This window comes from Lepidochelys olivacea, assembly GCF_965140295.1.
Source record: "Lepidochelys olivacea isolate rLepOli2 genome assembly, chromosome: 9".
Taxonomy (NCBI): Eukaryota; Metazoa; Chordata; order Testudines; family Cheloniidae; genus Lepidochelys; species Lepidochelys olivacea.
The window spans coordinates 61482107-61502448 of NC_140419.1; the positions used below are offsets into that span (position 1 = coordinate 61482107).

The following is a 20342-nucleotide window of genomic DNA, read 5'->3' on the forward strand; positions in this document are numbered from 1 at the left end:
GAGAGACAGATGGAATAAAGAACAGCCCCCAAAAGGTACAAAAGGAGGATTCATTAAATGGGACAGAACTAATTCAGATCCCAAGAGGGCAAAGAGTTTCTTATGGGGTGGGGGAGTATGAGTTATTAAAGCTTTTAAAAAATGTCTTAACTGTATCATTAGTAAAAATTGATTTACTCTCCACAGGTACATGGCATGCTGATATGTCTGAGAGAATAACCTTAACTGAAGATAAAGAAAGACATGCATTCTCAGGATACAACAAATACTCTACAATTAAGTGGTGCTGTAAATGGATCTTGATCACATGTAGAAATCCACAGCAAAACCCTTTTCCATTTATGAGTATAGCATTTATTTGTGGACTCTTTTCCAGAATGTAACAGTACATTCTGCACCTTTAATGAACAACTTTTCTCTAGCCCTCCCACAGTTCTATTTCCCACACAGTTAAATGAAGGGACTGAGGATCTGGACAATAGACCATCCCAGTCTGTTGTGACAAGTGCGGTAGCAGTGGCAGAGGCTCCATTAATCCTTTTGGCAGATGAATCAAGTCCAGATACCATAGTTTTCTCAGACATGCTGGCACTATTAAAAGCACTCTGGCCTTATCCTGTTGTTTGTTTATCACTCTCTGTATGAGGGGAAATGGTTACATTAAGCCCTGACACCAGTGTGTCAGAAACTCATCCAATGTTGATTCCTTGTCTCTGCCTGCTCTGGAGCAAAATTGTTGACGTTTCCTGTTGCTGCTGGAGGCAAACAGATATATTATCAGATTTCCCCATAAACTGGAGAGGTGTGTTATTACTTCTTCCTTCACAGACCATTTGTGCATTTGACATGTTAATCTGCAAGCATGTTTTGTTCCCCCATGTGATAGGGTATAAAACCCTTCATTGGACAGCAGAGGATTAAAGAGCAACTCTGGGCACAGGAGGCTCCACCCCTCCGCCCTTGCCAAGCATGCTCCAACTGGAGGTGGGGTTGAAAAGGAAGCCAACCAGCCACTGGCTCCGTTGGGCCAGACAGGGTAGGGAGAAGGACCTGGTCTGGGAGCTCTGGACCAGGATGTAGCCAGTCCCAGGCTAGGAGAAGGAATGTTGTTGAGCAGCAGCTCCTATGGGTTGGAGATGGGTAGGCAGCCTGCAAACTGGTGCTTATGTGAAGCCCTTGCAGCCCCCAGTGCAGGAAAAGGGGAGGTAAGAAGTAACCCCAAGAGGCTGATTTGAGGCCCCTCAGGGTGCGAGGCACCAGACAAGTCTCACAGGGCCCTGGGTCGGAACCTAGTGGAGCAGGAGGGTCCAGGTTCCCCTACCTCCCCTTTGGCTGCAACCGCTGGACGGAGCAACTGCCAGAGACTGTGACCACTACAGAGCGAACCACAAACCCATTCACATACCCCTACACCAATTTATCCTGGGTGAATGTCATGCTCTGTACACCATTTCCAAAGCCTCTTTGCCTCTAGGCATAATTTTATAGAATAAGTTCCCCCTCGCTTGTTCAGATAACATAGCACCATTGCATTGTCTGTTACTACCTGAAGTACTTTGTATTTGACTTGAGATAGGAAGGACTTTAGAGCTAGTCTTGTGGCTCTCAGTTCTACAATACTGATATGTACTTTTTTTTTTTTTTTGGGTAACCAGTGAGCCCTGACTAATATTGTTTTTCAGATGAGCTCCTCAACCTAGTGTAGCTGCGTCTGAGGTTTGTATCAGAGGGGTAGCCATGTTAGTCTGTATCCACAAAAACAATGAGGAGTCCGGTGGCACCTTAAAGACTAACATGTGCCAGTACATTTATGCCTGTGGTCTATAATTTTCACTCCATGTATCTGAAGAAGTGGGGGTTTTTACCCACAAAAGCTTATGCTCAAATAAATCTGTTAGTCCTTAAGGTGCCACCAGACTCCTTGTTGTTTTTCTGAGGTTTGTGTTACTGATGGTGGAGGAAAATTGAAAAGTGTACATTTCATTGCATTTTTGAGTCTGTCCCCCCCCTCCCCCCATGAGTGACATTAACACCTGCTGTGGAATTACTATTTGTGATGCATGCTACGCAAACCTGGTCTGTAATTTGTTCCTAACCAGTGCTGAAGATATCTCAGCTGAAGATGAGCATATGGTGGCACTGCTGTGTTTGACAGACCCAGCAACTGAAGAAAATGGGGAACTGACTGCTATAGAAACTGGAGGATATATAAATATTTTTATATACCTCTCCTCTGGGAGAAAAGCTCTTCCCGAAGTAGAATCTACTATGGCCCCAAAAAGTGGCTCCTCTGAGTAGGGTTTAAACACAATTTTTTCCATTTTATTTCTAATCCCAGACTGGCAAAGAGAGAACATATTTGATTTACATATATTAAAATGTCTTCCCTGATGATGCTTTTATTACCCAGTCATCTAGGAATGGGTACACATACATCCCCTGCCTTTTTAGGTACACTGCCACTACCAACAGGCATTCTGTAAACACCTGAGGAGCTATGGATAAACAAAAAAGGAGGACCTTGTACCGAAAATGAACCTCTCATACCATGAAAAGCGGGTATTTCAGATGACACTGTTTTATGGAAACATTCATCTTTTAAATCCAGAGCAACAACCCCATCCTCAAGATAAAGTGAAAGAATTACAGAAGTTATCTCTAATATGCAGAAACAAAATTTCTTTATATAAGTATTTCATTTCCTTAAATCCAAAATAGGGCAAAAGCCCCATATTTTTTTAAATTAGAAAACACCAGTAAAAACCCTCCCTCTGTGATCTTGCAGAACTGTCTCTATGGCTCCTAACTGCAGCAGAGATTGAACCTAGTTCTTTAAAAAAATGAAATGACTTTGATCTCTGCCCAGAGATGAAATGGGTGAGATGTTGTAGGCAAGGATCTTGATTTGAATTGTGTAACCACATGCAATAACTTCCAGGATCCACCTGTCTAGTACTAACTCCCAGTGATAAAAACAGGGCAAACAATCCCCAAATATCTGTATCCTTTGGATCAGACAACTGAATGTCCTCCTGGTATGGAATTGGTGAACGTCTAGTCCCATGCATAGATCCTTCTTGATAAGGTGCAGAAGATGGCCACTGGGATTATCTAACCCTGTGAGGGTAACATGCCGTTCAGGCCAAAAAAAAAACAGTGATGGATTTGGTTGGAAACACTTCTGTGCATCTGGATCCAATGGGTATGAATGAAACTGTCCAAACTTTTTCTTGGAATCCACTCTCCGATCTGCATCTCTCGTCCACTCCCAACCCTTACATGGTTCAGATAGAACTGGAGACAATAACCCCTTTCAAAAAGAAAGTTGAGAGAAGTTCTTCTCTGGAGATCCAGAAGGGATCTTAGGTGAAGGAAGTAGCAGAGAAATCCTGATCTCTTCTTCCTTCCATCTTCTGCAACAAACGAAGCAGAGGTCCTACAGACAATAGCCTCCTTCACTACACAACTCCACTAAGCGTGTCCATCAGACAAACCAATGAAATGTCAAACAGTGGTCATTTTGGAACTCTTTATTCTTTTCAATGTATCAACCCATTTTCCATGAAAAATTTAAATAGTACCCAAAGCTTACAAACCATGTTTGTTCATTGACATGTATGAGGTTTTTACAAAAGAAAGGTTTGACTAGGGTGACCAGACAGCAAGTGTGAAAAATCAGGACAGAGGGTGGGGCAGTAATAGGTGTCTGTGTAAGACAAAGCCCCAGATATTGGGATTGTCCCTATAAAATGGGGACATCTGGTCACCCTAGGTTTGGCACCCTGTTAAAGTGACCCTCCTCTGCTACAGCCCTACCCAGGCTGGTTGCTATGTGCACCCCGTGAAAGCAGAAATCTCATCTCAGCAGGAGAGGCTCGCAGAGCATTGATTTAGGTCACTGGAAATTCAGCTGACACAATTTGGATTCCATTAGCATCTTGCTTTTAGCCAGTTCTCCAAGCCGGACGGGGCCTTCTGGCCCCCAGTGTTTTCTCCGAGATGGGTGCAGCCTGAACGAGATGCCTGGGCCCCAAGAAATACAAAATAAGGTGGGTTTCAGAGTAGCAGCCCTGTTAGTCTGTATCCGCAAAAAGAACAGGAGGGCTTGTGGCACCTTAGAGACTAACAAATATATTAGGGCATAAGCTTTCACGAGCTACAGCTCACTTCTGCCTGGGCCCAGAGAGGTCCCCCCAGTAGGGGCAGTTCAGCCGAGCGACCGATGCAGAGACGGTTTGCCCTTGTCCATAGGGTGCGCTGGTCCGGGGCTTCCTGGTCGGGGCTTCCCGGTCAGCGCTCCCCGGCCACGGCCACAGCAGCAGCAGCGCCGCCGCCAGCTCGGCCAGCACCAGGCCCACCGCCAGCGGCCCGTCCCGGCCACACGGGGCGCACCGCGGGCAGCCGGCCGAGTCCAGGGGCGGCGGGGCTGGGAGAGGAGGGGTCTCCCCGGGGCCTGGTCCGAGCGGCCACCGCCGGCCAGCGGAAGAGCCCGCCCAGCCGGGCCTCCCGCGCCCCCACTGCCATGGCAACAGCCAGAGCCCGCCTGCGCAGCACGGGGCGGAAGTGCCCCGGCTCGCGGCGACGGCCGGCTCCGTGAGGGGCGGAAGTGCCGCGCTTTACGCGTGCGCGCTGGTGCAGGGCCGGCTCGCGGAGCTGCCAGTACTTGTTCCTACCCACGTGTGCTGGCCGGGCGGGGAGCCGGGCTGGGCGCGCGGCGGAGGTGAGGGGCCTGGGGGGGATGGGCCCTGGTTCCCCCCCCCCCCCGACTTGCGCGCGGTGTCTGGGGCCAGCCCGTCCCCGCCGGGCTCTGCCGGCTCCGCCCTGCCGCGGGGAGGATGGGGAAGCCGGACTACCGGGGCCCGCCTTTGGGGGGCGGAGGGGGGAAGCCAGGCGCCCCGGGCCCTGCCTTGGGGTGGGGGGAGCCGGGCCCTAGTCCCAGCTCTGACGGAAGCATCCTTGGCAGGCCTGTGCTGTCTGTTCGGTGCCGGTTTCCCGGGTAGCTCGTCCCGCAGGACCTGGCTGTGCGATCTACACCCGTAGCCTGTGCGACCCTGTGCCAAGGAGCCCAAGCCTGAGCCCGGCTCGTGTCTCCCCAGCTGCAGCTTCCGGGCGCTGCCGATGGCCGAGGAGGATTTGTTCCGGAGCGACCACCCTGTGAGCGCCAGCGAGGATGAGGTAGGAGAGGCTCTTGCGGCCCCAGCACTGGGGCAGTGACCTCGAGGCATGGCTGCGTTTGGGTCGCTTACCCCGAGCCAGTGCCAGGCTGCTGCTGACAGGAGGGCTCAGGCTCCCCAGGCCTCCCACGGGGGGCGTTGTCCTGCCCTGAGGGGTAAATACAGCGAGCTTTATTGTCTTCTAGTGTTGTAGTAAAATTAGTGAGGTGGAATAGGGGCAGGAAGTGAGACCGCCTTGCGGGGCAGGTCACGGTGGGTATATGAAGGTGGCCGTGCAGTGCAATGGAAGAGGGTCCTGGGGGGACTTGAGAGGCAGTGGGGGCAAGGCATATGGTGGTGGTGGGGCCATGTGGGCACTGCACTGCAGGGGTCAGGCCTGTAACTGAAGGGCAGCTCTGAAGGTGCCCAGCCCGCTGCCCCCCTTGCAGCTGCTGTAGGGGCAGGGCAGAGCTCCTCTGGTGATTGAAGGGACTCCTTGTGTCCAGATGTTGAAGGCCTGTGCCACTGCCAGCTGCATTAATTTTGTCTCCTGTGTGCCAGGGGGATGACAATGAGGAGAGGCGGCATTGTCAGCTCTTGGAGGCGGTCAGCTCCCTCGCTGGAAAGAAGCGGTGAGTGTTGGGATCACACTTACCCATCACCCAGGGGCTCAGTTGTTTTGTGGGGGCTCTTAGACACTCGTGTCCAGGCTGCCATGGTTCCCACGCTGTGCTCAGGGCAACTGAAGCAGCAGTGAAGGCCCCTCAGCTCCTGAGGTGTCTGGGAGGTAGCTAGCCCCACGTGCCCCCATCACAACCATAGACCAAGAGGGTCAGAAGGGACCGCAAGGGTCATCAAGTCTAACCCCCTGCCAAGATGCAGAAATGGGCTCCTCTCAGTGGCGCAGGAACCGGGGGGATGTGGAGCCAGGCCAGGGAGTCCAAGCAGTTGAAGGGAGCTGTGATGGTCCTTCCACCTGCCCGGAGTGTGGGGGGATCTGCCAGCAGCCCCCGGCCCGTGTCCCCACCTGGCCCAGGGCAGGTGGAGGGTCCACATCTCGGCGCCGACTCCCCACAGCTGCCTGCGCTGCTCTCGTGGACCCAGCTCGCTGAGGGCCTCGGAGCCGCAGCCGGCCATGGTAAGAGCTGGGCGAGCAACTGTGAGGAGTCGCGGGCTGGGCGGGGACACAGGCTGGGGGCTGCTCGGGCTCCACACACTGCAGGGCAGGTGGAGGGTCCACTGCAGCTCCCCACAGCTGCCTGCCCAGCTCTTATCATGGGCAGGCTGTGGCTCTGAGGTAGAACCCCTGGCCGGAGGGCAGTCTGGGTCCGTCCACCTGCCCTGGGCAGGGAGCCCAGGACACAGACAGGGGGCTTCTTTTGCCTCTTACTCCCCCAGGCAGTGGGAGGGGGCTCCCTGGCCCCATTCAGGCTTCTGGCTTGGCCGGGGTGGCGCCTCAGGGGGGCCCCCTAGGCTAATTTCCCTCTAAGCTGCACAGCTGTGCAGCAGACTATCAAGGGCCACACCAGGGAAAGAGGCACCCCTCCCCCGGCTGCTGTGGCGAGAGAGGACTGCGGGGGGAGTCCTCTCTCCCCTGGGCAGCCTGTACCCCAAACCCCTCATCCTCAGCCCCACCTTAGAGCCCGCACCCTCAGCCAGAGCCCTCACCTCCTCAGCCCCAGCCCTGAGCCCCATCCAACACTCCGAACCCCTCAGCCCCTCCCCCACCACACATCACCTCCATATTGGTACACCTAACAAAATTAATTCTGCACATGGATTTAAAATTAATTCTGCACATGGAACATTGCCCACACACACACGCTTTTGGGAGAGGCATTGCATGGGCAGGGGTGCTGGTGGACTGCACTCAAGGGGTCCCTATACATTCTGCCTCCTCTCTTCTAGGCGGAAGCTGGCTGAACGCACAGAGGCGAGCGTGCAGGTGTCCGAGTTCAACCTCAGCTGTGAAGGTAAGCTCCTTCTCGGGAGGGGAGGAGAGGGGATGGGATGAGCCTTTCTCCAAGCTGTTTCTGCAGCTCCCAGACAGGGGCTCCCCTTGCATAACTGGGTCACTTCATCCCTACTCCAGGGTGGTAGTGTGGGAAGCTGCAATGGGCTGTGTGGGGGGAGGGTGTAGGAACCCAGCAGGTGGTTCCCTGTTGGCGCCCTCTGCTGGGAGCTCCGTGACATCCTGCCTGCATTGACTGCACTGGTTCCTACAGGCATCGGGGAGAAGCTGGTCCTGCCTGAGCTGCTGGGGTCCATCCGGGCCTCGTCCTCCCTGGGCATCGTGAAGAAGCAATTGAATAGAGTCAAGCAGAAAAAGTCCCTGGAGCTGCCACTCAGCAAAGAGGAGTCAGAGCGGGTAAGACTCTGTCTGTCCGTCCATCCATCAGGGCTCGTGGGAGGTCACTGATGGACCTGAGCCGGGAGTGCCTGAGGTGAGGGGGGTAGGTCAAGGGCAGAGCAGGGTGGGAGCGAGTTGGGAGTGGAGCAGGGAGCAGCCATGGAGATAAGCACTGATGTTTGGTCTCAGTCCTGTGTGACTGAGCTGTGAGTGCCTCTCCCTACCTGGGTTACTTGCTGGGTTTCCTTGCTATCCAGACCTTGGGGTCTGGTGTCTTTGTAGACCTGGGGCCTATTGTGTCCTCACAGACTGTCTCTTGGGACTGCAGGTTGTGAGGGAAGCTGCCTACAATAAGACCTCGAAGGCTGTTGCCAAGTGGGAGCAGGTGGTTCAGCAGAACCGACGAGCGGAACAGTTGGTTTTCCCCCTGAAGCAGGAGCAGACGGGGGTTGCACCCATCGAGGAGGTGTTGACCGGCTGGAAGGTGGGTGCTTTTGCATGGCGTGTATGGGAGGAGCGGAGGGGGGTGCAGCATTGGCACAGGTGTCTAGGCCCCTTTGGGGGTGGTTTGTGCCTGATCCCAACCCAAGGACGCTGGTGGAGCAGGAGTGCATCAGGCTTCTGAGCACTGGGCGAGCCCAGGCCCAGCCTTGCTGTGGCAGGCGGGGCTGAGCTTCACACCAGGTAGCTGAGAGCCACAGTGAGAACGAGGGGCAGTACCTGCTCCAGCACACGGGGGGGGGTGTCTGTGCTCTCACGTTAGCTCGGCGGGGCCATGGCAAGCCATGCAGCTTCTGGGGGAAGGTTCAGCGTGAGGCTGGGCGCACACAGAGCCGGGCTACTTGGAGCTGACCTCCCCGTGTCCTGCCCTGCATTCCACACTGGTAGCCAATGCACAGCACTTTGCGGTGAGGACAGACACGCATGGTGAAGGGTGCGGGGGAGTGGTGTGTGGCCATCCCGAGCTCTGCTGGCTTGCTCTTTGCCCCCAGATCTGAGTAGTCTCCTTCCTCTCAACCTTCCCAGGGCCAAACAGATTCCAAACTGTCCAGGGGCCTCGCTCAGGAAGGAGGGAGCAGGTCAGAGCTGTCCTTTCCCCCTGCAGCTCCCTTCTCTCCTTGCTAAGTTCCTGACCTCAACCCAGGGTCCTGACACCAGAGTCTCAGCTGAATACTGCACAGCTGCTCTCGGCGCCTGCTGGGATGCAACAGGAAAGTGGGAGGGGGCTGCCTTGTTAAAGTCCCCAGCCCCCCAGCTCTGCCTTCTTCCCACCCAGAGAGACCCCCTCCCTAGCCAGATTTTTGCTCTTTCCCTCAAGATCTGCAGTGCTGGAGCTCTCCAGTGATGAGGGACCCTTCCACTGGGGCAGGATCCTCTCTCCCCACAAACAGCGGGACCATTACAGCCCTTCCACAAACATTCCCCCTGTGCAGAGTGCAAGTTGGAACAGCACTGGCCCCCAGTGAGGCAGGAGGTTGCTCCAGCAGTCCCAGTCCCTAGTGAGGTAAATGCATGGGGAACCCAGAGCTATCTCTGGGTAGGGCTCAGCACTGGGGCCTAACAGTCCCCAGTCCAGAGGGAAGCAAGTGCTGTGACTGCCCTGCCAGCAGCGCAAGGGCTGGAGGGGTTCTCTGGGCCTGGCCTTGCCGACCAGTCCAAGGGAAATGCAAAGGCTTCGCTGACCACTGCAAGCTTGCTCGTAAAATTTTTCCCCCAAAGAAGGGAGCTTAGGGCTGTAAAAGTGAGAGCCGAGAAATGGGTCTGCAGTGTGCATGGAGAGTCTGGCTCTCTGGGGGCACCCACAGCAGGAGGCCCAGGTAGGTCCCAGTGATGTGATGGGCTCTGAGGAGCCTCTTTCAGATGAGGTGGGAAATCAGCCCTTTGCTCCCCCAGTAGGTCCTAGGGCTTTCTCTCAGGGGGGTCACCCGGGAGTCCTCTCTAGACTCTGCCACGGGGAATCCCTCCCATTCAGTCCCCACATTTCCCTTGTGGTTTTGGTTGGTTTTGGCCACTTCTTGTCCTGAGCAGCTGTGCATGTTGCTGTGCACGTTAGCAGTGGCTGCGTAGCGCCACAGAGATGGCTGTGTTCGGGTGCTGGCTGTTGGCCGAGATGAAAGGTGTCCTGTGAATTCTGAGCACACGTGCCTGGGTGGCTGACAAAGGCTGTCAGATGGGCATTCTGCATCCCGTCTTCCCCCCGTCTTCCCTGGGCCGTAGGGGTTTCCTCTGGGCCACTGGCTGGGGAGTGCTGGGTTGGAGGGGTTGGACTGGGGACTGAGCCAGGGTTGCTGGGGTTTTTGTAAGTCACCTCTACCTCTCTGACTATGGCCAAGTCTAGCCTTTCTCTAGCCTTCAGGGCACTGCTGGGTAGTGCCCTGTGGTGGTAGAGGAGGCTTTCTAGCTGTGCCTGGTATTCTGGGGGTGCCCACCCCATGTGCTGGCTGGGGGTGGCTGGTCCGCGCATCAGGCCTGGCTTGATCTCAGCCCCTGGCTGATGTTGAATTTTCACCAAAAGCCTTGTAAAAGTGACAGGTTCTTCCTGTTGTGGCCCCTTTGCCCGAGCAGACTGGCCTCAGGAAGTTCCCAGACCCAGTCCCCACCCACCTAACCCCCATCACCTGGGGGTCCCGATCCTGCACCCTGAAATCCCCACAACAGTGGGGATCAGGTGGGACAGAAGGATTGGGAACAATTAATGGGGATGTCTCCCTTACCCTTCTGTGAAAATTGCTCAGCGACCCATAGTACACTCGTCTGGGTGCCCCCTGCTGCCGGAGCCATGTGCTCGATTGGTCCCCCCTCTGGGAGCTATGGTGAAATGGCCCCCACTCCTTTGGATTATTTTGAGGGTGAGGAGCTGGCTGAGGCTGGGGGCTCCCACGTGACTAGCAGCCCTCACTGAGATGGGGCTACTAAGACTGGCTGGTGGCTCCCCTTGCTAACCTCGGGGCCCGCAGGAAGAGGGGAATCCTTCCCTCCCTCTGGGCCTGCTAGGGGGAGTGGGTGGGATGGCCAGAGCCCATGGCCAGGGAGATCCCAATGAGGTTGCCCCCGCACGCCTAGCATGTGCTCACTTGCTGCCCTCCTTGTCCCAAAGGCCCGAACACCGCTGGAGCAGGAGATCTTCAGTCTTCTCCATAAGACGCAGCAGCCGGTGATGGACCCGCTGCTGACGCCTCTGGAAGAGGCCTCGCTGCGGGCAATGAGCCTGGAGGAGGTGAGTGGGTAGTGCCCTCCCTGTCCATGCCCCCCTGGGTGCAGGCCCCCCTTGGAGCTGGCCGTCACCCCGTGCTGTGTGTTTCAGGCTCAGCTGCGCCGGGCAGAGCTGCAGAAGGCCCGTGCTCTGCAGTCCTACTATGAGGCCAAGGCCCGTAGAGAGAAGAAGATCAAGAGCAAGAAGTAAGGAGCCGTCCACACAGGTGTTAGTGTGTGGGGAGGTTGGGGGACCTGCGAGGAGCCCTGGGTTCAACTTGCCCTGGAGCCCAGGTGCAGGGCGGGTTAGCAATAAGCTGGGGTGAGCTGTCTCACTTCCTGCTGTGGGAGGGCAGTTCAGCTGGCGCCTGCACCGTCTGACTGCTCTGCTCTCACTGCACAGGTACCACCGAGTGCTGCAGAAGGGCAGGAGTCGCAAGGCCCTGAAGGAGTTTGAGGTGCTGCGGAAGCTAGACCCCGAGGCTGCCCTGACAAAGCTGGAGGAGATGGAGAGAAGCAGGATTGAGGTGATGCGTCAGGGACCCTCTGCACCCTGAGATCCCCCAGCTGCCCAGAGAAACCCTTGCTGATACCTCTGTCTGCTTCCTCCCTCCCCAGGAGAGGATGAGCCTCAAGCACCAGAACAAGGGGAAATGGGCCCGCTCCAGGGCCATTATGGCCAAGTACAACTTGGAGGTGAGAAGCTGTTGGGGGAAGGGTGGCTCTGTGTTGAGGGCAGTGTGGGTGCTCTGCTGGGCCTGGCTGTGAACGTGTTTCCATCTCCCCACAGGCCCGCAAGGCCATGCAGGAGCAGCTGTCCAGAAACAAGGAGCTGACCCAGAAAGTGCCTATGGAGCCAGAGGGCGAAGAGGAGGGCGACATGGCTGGGGAAGACCTCCTCCCGGACTCCATCAATGAAGTGCAGCCCAGCACGGACGGAGCCAACCCTTGGATGTTGGGGAAACCCAGCAGTGAAGCAAAGGACTCTGGGACACAGGAGGACCCCAAGGACCCTAGAGAGTCTGCTGCCCCAGAGGATGCTGGGAACGAGGGAGAGGAGATGTCAGAGGATGAGATTTTGTTACAAGACTTTGAGCAAAGACGATGCACACGGCAACAACAGACAGGGAGCCCAGAGCCTGAGGGTGAGCAGGCTGGGGCCAGATGTCATGGGCCCGGAGCACCATTGTGGGCACTCTGGGGCCTGGTGTGGTGGGAAGACAGGAGTCAGGTTTGGAGCCTCCTGCCACCATCTGTCAGGAGCTGGTTGGGCTGGAAGAGAGGCTGTGTGAACCCCTTGCTACCCTGCTGCTCTGAGGGGAGCAGCATCTCACCCATCAGCCCGATGGTCCCCCCTCACCCTTCTTCGTGCCTGTTATATCCACAGTGGGTAGCAGTGCCTTCACCCAGTGCTCTCTGCAGGTGCTGGCGAAGCGGAGGAGGCACGCTTGTTTGCTGAGCTGCTGTCGAATGTGCAGATGGGTCCTGGAGTGGAACAACCTGCCCAGGGGCCAGAGGGGCCGCTGCTGTCGGAGCAGCTGGGCAGACGGCGCACGCTGGAGGAGATAGATGCTTTGGGCCAGGAGGAGGGGGCGGAAGAGCAGGAGCGGCCCTGGCCCACCGGGACACTGCAGGAATCAGAGGAAGAGGGCAGTGCTGGGGGTGGCCACACGGTCAGGAAGGCACCTAAGCAGAAGATGATCAACCTGCAGGCTGTTCTGGCTGGGGAGTCCCACGTGATCCAGTGTCCTGCCCAGCCAATCTCTGTGCAGGACGAGGTGAGCTGCGCTCCGTGCTGCCTACTGCCATAAGGAGTGGGGATGGGGCAGGCAGGTGCCATGGGTGTGATCTCTGTCTTGGAGAGGGAGGCAGGCGGGTGCCATGGGTGCTAATCTGTCTCAGGGAGGGGGCAGGTGGGTGCCCTGGGTCTGAGCCATCTCAGGCACGGGGAGGGGGGTAGGCGGGTGCCACGGGTGCTAATCTCTGTCTTGGGAAGGGGGGTAAGCGGGTCCTTATCTCTGTCTCTGGCAGGAGGAGGAGGCTGCAGACCAGAGGCTGGTGATCAAGGAGGCGTTTGCGGGGGATGACGTCATTGCTGACTTCCTGCGGGAGAAGCACAAGGTGGAGCGGGCAGGGAAGCCGCAGGCTGTGGACCTGGTCCTACCCGGATGGGGCGAGTGGGGCGGCACGGGGCTGCGGCCTAGCGCCAGGAAGAGGAAGCGGTATGTGCAGGCAAGGCCAGGGCATGGGGTGTCTCACCCCTCACTGGAGCCTTGCGGCCTAATCCTTCTCGTTGTCTCTCAGGTTCCTCATCAAGCCCGTGCCAGGGCCACCCAGGAGAGATCGGCACCTGCCCCATGTCATCATCAGCCAGCAGCGCAATGTCTTGGCTGCAGCACACCAGGTGAGGGGAGCCCCACCCGCCCTGGTGGCAGGCCCCGCACCTTGGGGCCCCACCCATTCAGAGGCCAGCTTCCCTCCCATCCCCCAATGAGTCCCTGAATAGGAAGTCGTTGTTCAGCCCTCAGACAGACCAAAGGGCACTGTGGGGACAACGAGAACCACAGTGGCTCCAGTGCACAGGCTTAGAGTAGGTCGGGCAGGCGCTTTGGCCAGCAAGGAGGTTGTTTCAGGAATCACTTCCCTCCCAGGACCAACCTCCATGGGCCCTGGCCTCGGCTGACTGCGTAGGGGTGTCAGGGTTCCAGCTGCAGCAGGCAGGCGCAGCACTGCCACCGTGGCTTCCGTGCAGCAACCAGCATCACAGCTGGGCTCTCCTCTGCCTCGGCTTGGGGCTGGATCCCCACCAGCCCTGAATGCTGGGGTAGTGGGGGCCTGGAGTGAGGATCCAGCCTATGCGGATCTCTAGCAACCCCATTAGTGTGCCCTAGCGGGACCAGCCACCCCCAGTCTGGTGCCAGGACAGGGTGCTGACCCTGTCTGTATCCTCCTCTGGCAGGTCAACGAGGTCCCTTTCCCCTTCGACCGCCGCCAGCAGTTTGAGCGGAGCATCCGGGCGCCGGTGGGGCCCACGTGGAACACACAGCAAGCTTTCCAGAAGCTGACAGCCCCCCGCATCCTCACCCAGCCAGGCCACATCATCCAGCCTATATCTGCCGAGGACGCCAGCCCCCAGAGCACTGTGCCCACCCGCGGAGGCAGCACTGCCCTGCCGCCCACGCCCCAGTGTTCCAGGCACCACCAGCACCCCCACAAGAAGGCTCACTAGGCCAGAGGGGCCATGCTGCTTGTGGCAGCACAGAGACTGAGGGTGGCTGTGAAGTGCGTGGCCAGGCCCTGGTAGGGCTAGGAACTGCTCGGTGAGCAGGTGGGCCGGGCTGGCCCTAAGTGAGGGCAGAGGATACCATGCCATGTTCCTGCCCTAGAGGCAGGGGCACTTTCCTGCGCCCACACAGTGTGCTGCATTCATCTGGAACCAGAGCTCCTTCCCCAATAAATGCTCTGGCGGAAGGCTTCTCTGTGCTGTCTCTGCGTCTCACCCCCACCCCTGGGCCCTTCCAGGCAGGCTGCAGGGGGGTGGGAGTTGAACTAGTCTGTTGTAGGAAAGCAGTGCTTGGCTGCTAGCAGCAAGGGTGTCTCACCCAATGCTGCTCCCTCCTTTCCCAAGCGAGGGCTGGGTTTGGCTGGGCTCAGCTGCTCTAGCTGATGCTGTGTTACACCCCCTCCTGCAAACAGGACAGTTGGATTTTCTGGTGGGAGCAGAGCAGGAGTACTAGGGAAAGGGTGAGCAGTCCCTCCTGGCATGGAGGCAGGCTAGGATTTGGGAATGGAGACAGAGTGCTCTGGCTCACTTGGTAACCTGGGTGCAAGCAAACAATATGCATGAGAATACAGCTAAATGTAAATGTGCACAGCTGGGAACAGAGAGTGTCAGCCATGTGTACAGGGTGGGCCACTCTGTCCTGGGAAGCAGAGACTCTGAAAAAGGTTTGGGAGTCATGTTGGATAATCAGCTGAACACAAGCTCCCCACATGTGGCCAAAAAAGCAAATGCGATCCTGGGATGCATGAACTGGGAATCTCGAGTGGGAGCAGAGAGGTTATTTTACCTCTGTCTTTGGCACTGGTGTGACGGCTACTGGAATCCTGTGTCCCGTTCTGATGCCCACAACTCCAGCAGGATGGTGATCAATTGGAGAGGGGTCAAAGAGCCATGAGAACGATTAAAGGATTAGAAAACCTGCTGTGGAGTGAGAGGCTCCAAGAGCTCAGTCTGTTTAGCTTCACACAGAGATGGTGAAGGTGTGACTTGGTCGTAGCTGATAAGTACCTACACAGGGAACAAATCTTTGATAGTGGGCTCTCCAGGTTAGCACACCAGTGTAGCACAATGCAGTGGCTGGAAGCTGAAGTTAGGTCAATTCTGCCTTGAAATAAGGTGTACATTTTTACTGGTGAGAGTAATTAACCCTTGGAACAATTTACCCAGGGCTGTGGTGGATCCTCCCTCAGTGACCATTTTTAAATCTAGACTAGCTGTGTTTCTAACAGATCTGTTCTGGGAATTATCTGGGGGCAGTTCTCTGGATGATCACACTGGTCCTTTCTGGCCTTAGATTGTGTGAATCGGGGGGAGGGAGCGCAGACCTCCCCTCTATGCAGCCCAGTCTCCCTGCTCTAACCTGCCATGCTTGCAGCTCCTGCTCAGCCTTGCACTGTCCCACCCCATTCTTTCTTATCACAGCACTGCATGTGCCCTGGCTTGCCCCTAAACAGCCAGTGCGCAGGGACTTGGGAGGCAGCTGTCCTGCATTCCTTGCTGGGGGACTGGAGTGGGAGAAGTGCAGAGCAGGCAGCGTTCACACCCCCCCATCCCTTCTTCTCCATCAGAGCTCTGGGCTTTTCTCCACACATAAGTATTCTGTGAGCTAAAATAGCTTCATAGAATCATAGAAGATTAGGGTTGGAAGAGACCTGAGAAGGTCATCTAGTCCAACACCCTGCTCAAAGCAGGACCAACACCAACTAAATCATCCCAGCCAGGGCTTTGTCAAGTCGGGCCTTAAAAACCTCTAAGGATGGAGATTCCACCATCTCTCTGCGTATCCCATTCCAGTGCTTCACCACCCTAGTGAAAAGGTGTTTCCTAATATTGAACCTCAACCTCCCCCACTGCAACTTGAGACCATTGCTGCTTGTTTTGTCATCTGCCACCACTGAGAACAGCTGAGCTCCATCCTCTTTGGAACCCCCCTTCAGGTAGTTGAAGGCTGCTATCAAATCCCCCTTCACTCTTCTCTTCTGCCAAATAAAGAACCCCAGTTCCCTCAGCCTATCTGCGTAAGTCATGTGCCCCTGCCTTCACCATGGCCACTGGCTGGGGCAGCACAGTCCTGTGGGGTCAGAGCCTCGTGCCCCACTGTCCCCCATGACTGGGTAGCCTTTGTTTCTAGCAAACCTTTTCAACATGAGGCGAGACCCTTGGTGTGAGGAGCAGGCCAAGTGCACTCCATGGGATCCTCCCCTCCCCAGGGGCCAGAAGGATGCTCCTCTCTGGCCTCCTTGACTGGGTGTGGTCCCTTGTGCTCTCCCCGTCCTTGCCTTGTGGCTCTTCCCCAGCAGGGGTGGTGGGCACCCAGTGACTCTCTTGGTGCTGCTGTTGGGAAAATATTGATCAGAGCAACCTTCCAAAGGCCTTGGACCCATATGTCCTGGCTGGGAGGGGGAGCTGGCTCTGAGGGGGGCTGGGCCGGGCTGGGCCAGTCATGCATGCCACATGGGCAGCTGTGGAGAAAGTTTCTTACCCTGTTCCTCTCTGCTGCTGGCAGAGGAAATCTGGCTCTACAGCATCAAACCACTGGGAGCATCCCTCTGTTTAAAAAGTATTGGAATGGCAGGGGAAGTGGTGGTGCTCAGCAGCAGTTGGGGGGAGGCAGTCCTGGGTTGCATGCGTGTTACACTTTGCCCCCCACATGCAGCGCAGGGGGGTAGTCATGGTTCTTAAGGATAGGGTCACTAGGAGCCCTTGCTTGAGCGTAGGGGTTGGGAAATGCATGGAAATATGAACAGCCATCAGTGTGGAGGATGCAAGCTTAGAGCCCTTGATTGCCCAGCTTTCAGCCCAAGCTCGTTTCCTGAAGCCAAAAGGGAGTTGTGCAAGCATCTGTCTGTGGAATATGGCCCATTGTGGTAATGCTGTGGGATAGGGAAGCTAAACCATCCCGAGTGTGGGGTGTAGCACAGGGGCTGGGGTGTTGGAGAAGGGCACCTCTAGCAGCAGCACTCATCTCTTTTGCCTGGCTTCGCTTGTTAGTACAAATGTACCGGAGGAACAGCCACCTTAGGGCAATCAGAGCCCAGCTCTGCAGATACCGTGCCAAGGTCTGCACTGCCTGGAGCCTTCTTCCAGACAGTGTCTCAAGAGACACCTCAGGCTGATCCCACCTGCCCCTTGCCTGTGCTCAGCCACAGGATGAGATACCACTGGTAGCACCCTCAGGCCCAGCTTCAGGGCAGCAGACAGGGAGAGCGCTGCCACCATGCAGCCAGGGGCCCTCGGCACAGCCTCCTCAGGGGGCATTGAAGGCAGACTCTGCTGATAGCCTTGTCCTGGGGGCTTTGCAGTGTGTGCTCCCTGCCTGCACCCCTCAGCCCATCCGCTGCAGTAGGAACCAGGCCCTGGCCATCCCTGCACACTGGCTGCATGCCTTGTCTGGTGCAGAGTGCTAGCCCACTGCCATGCACAAGTGGGGCCCTTCACATGCTAGCTCTTACCCCTGCGCTGCTGAAGTCGAAGGCTTAGCTGCAACTTTAAGGGTGGGGCTAGGAGGGAAGGTCATTTTATCCAGTGCCATGCAGCAAGGTGACCTGACCTCCCAGACGCCACTATACCCCTCTCCCAGGGTGGGTCTGCCCTGCTCATGCCAGGGACCCCTCCTCGGTGCCCTGCCGGGCTATTGTCCACTCGTTCTGCTGCCTCCTCTAGCACAGGCAAGTGCTGCACCCTCCACAGTGGGGTCTACAGCCATTTCAGACCCCCCACTACACACCCACACTCACCAACACACAGTGTGCCTCTCTGACACAGACACCCCCCAGAGCACCACACACACACAGAGCGCCTCTCTCTGTCTCACACACACACAGTGTGCCTTCCCCCCCCCCACACACACACAGCGTGGCTCTGATGGACACCCTGCAGACCTACACACACAGCTTCCGCAGCGCACCTCCCCACACACAGCGTGCCTCTCTCTCTCTCACACACCCAGCGCAAACCCAACCCCACCCCGCGTGCCTCTCTCTCTCTCACACACACACACAGCGCACCTCTTCTCCCCCCACATACACACGCAGCGTGCCTCTCTGACAGACACCCCACAGAGCAACACACACACAGCATCCACAGCACACCCCCCCACACAGCGTGCCTCTCTCTCTCACACACACAGCGCAAACCCACCCCCACCCTGTGTGCCTCTCTCTCTCACACACACACACAGAGCGCCCCTCTTCCCCCAGCGCCCCTCTCTCCCCCCCCCACACGCAGCGTGCCTCTCTGACAGACACCCCACAGAGCAACACACACACAGCTTCCGCAGCGCACCCACACACACACCGCAAACCCAACCCCACCCCGCGTGCCTCTCTCTCTCTCACACACACACACAGCGCACCTCTTCTCCCCCCACATACACACGCAGCGTGCCTCTCTGACAGACACCCCACAGAGCAACACACACACAGCATCCACAGCACACCCCCCCACACAGCGTGCCTCTCTCTCTCACACACACAGCGCAAACCCACCCCCACCCCGTGTGCCTCTCTCTCTCACACACACACACAGAGCGCCCCTCTTCCCCCAGCGCCCCTCTCTCCCCCCCCACACGCAGCGTGCCTCTCTGACAGACACCCCACAGAGCAACACACACACAGCTTCCGCAGCGCACCCACACACACACCGCAAACCCAACCCCACCCCGCGTGCCTCTCTCTCTCTCACACACACACACAGCGCACCTCTTCTCCCCCCACATACACACGCAGCGTGCCTCTCTGACAGACACCCCACAGAGCAACACACACACAGCATCCACAGCACACACCCCCACACAGCGTGCCTCTCTCTCTCACACACACAGCGCAAACCCACCCCCACCCCGTGTGCCTCTCTCTCTCACACACACACACAGAGCGCCCCTCTTCCCCCAGCGCCCCTCTCTCCCCCCCCCACACGCAGCGTGCCTCTCTGACAGACACCCCACAGAGCAACACACACACAGCTTCCGCAGCGCACCCACACACACACCGCAAACCCACCCCCACCCCGCGTGCCTCTCTCTCTCTCTCTCTCACACACACACACGCAGCCCCGCCTTCCTCTCTGCTTCCCCGCCCCTTCCTTCCGAGCCCCGCGCGGCTGCTGCTGCGCTCGGTGCCTGCTGGGCTGCGCCGGCGGAGCTTCGTGGGCTGGTCTCTCACTTTCTGCTCTTCCTGGTACGTCCCTTAGCTGGCCCCAGCCCTGCAAAGCCTCGCTCGCCTGGAGCCAGAGGCTGCTGCCCCTGCAGTGGGCCGCTGGCTCCCTTCCTCCTCGCTCAGCTCTCCGCGGCAGGCCTGCCTGGCTCTGATGCCTCCTCCTTGCCCAGCTCCTGCCCTTAGCGGTAGGCACAGGCTGTGTGAGGAGTGTCGCACGTACTACACCGGGAGGGCAAGCAGCCACCACTGCACTCCCCAGAACCAAACCTTGTTCCCATTAGACCAGCGCCTCGGGGCTCTATTGTGCCAGGTGCTACAGAGACCTGGGCAGCGCCCACCCCAGCCGAGATCAGAGTCCTGTTCTGCCAAGCATGGCCCAGACACAGGGAGAGACTGCCCCTGCCCCAGCCGAGATCAGAGCCCTGTTGTGCCAGCGACTACAGGGGCAATCACAAGAGCTCACCATCTACAGACTAGGCAGAGGGGAAACTTGACCAAGGTCACACAGCAGGTCACCGGCAGAACCACAAACAGAACTCAGGAGTCCTGACTGCAAACCCGATGCCCATCCCACTGGACCACACTGCCTTCTGGCACCAGGGGGTGGGAACGCTCCTACTTTACAGCACAAGCTGGTGGCTAGCTGAGGGGGTCAGGAAGAAACGTCCCAGGGGGCAGATTATCCTATAACCACTCGCATCAGGGCATTTTGCACCTTCCTCACAAGCAACTGGCCCTAGCCACTGTTGGAAACAGGACTGGGCTGGGAAGAGCCTGCTCTGCTCCCGCTCAGCAACCCCCATCTTTCTAACAGAGGGTACATTAATTCCCTGCCCTGGGAAATTGGCAGGGGAGGAACCCTGCTGCGATTACCTGCCCCCTCCCCCGCCCCCCCAAGCACTATGCAGGGACGAGGTGCTGGGGCATGTGTCCTGATCAGGTGCATACTTTGGTGGGGGAAGGGTCTGACTGCTCAGCTTGTCACCACAGAGCTGTGTGGTGACACATGGCACTGCGTGTAGCACAGCACCATTAGCAATAAGCTTCATGCTAGCTTTGGTGGAGTTCAGGGGGCTGGAGGGTTGGTGGCATTGGCTGGACTGGCCCTGGCAAGCAGCTCCATGGCCCACTGGCTGCACCCTTCAAACGCTTCCCCTAGTTCACCAGCTGCATTTGCCCATGATTAAGGGAGGCCCATTGGCTCCTGG

General features: G+C 57.3%; 1 protein-coding gene across 1 annotated transcript; it reads left to right on the forward strand.

The window, feature by feature from the left end:
- Positions 1-2738: 2738 nt before the first annotated feature.
- Positions 2739-14166, forward strand: UTP14A (UTP14A small subunit processome component). The gene is made up of 15 exons (XM_084640272.1): positions 2739-4720; positions 4964-5175; positions 5715-5785; positions 7062-7126; positions 7379-7521; positions 7832-7987; positions 10601-10720; positions 10808-10902; positions 11099-11222; positions 11314-11391; positions 11486-11840; positions 12118-12473; positions 12727-12917; positions 13000-13099; positions 13655-14166. Exons 2-15 carry the CDS (start codon positions 5119-5121, stop codon positions 13922-13924), a joined length of 2181 nt encoding a protein of 726 aa, XP_084496398.1. The 5' UTR covers positions 2739-4720; positions 4964-5118; the 3' UTR covers positions 13925-14166.
- The last annotated feature ends 6176 nt before the right edge of the window (positions 14167-20342 follow it).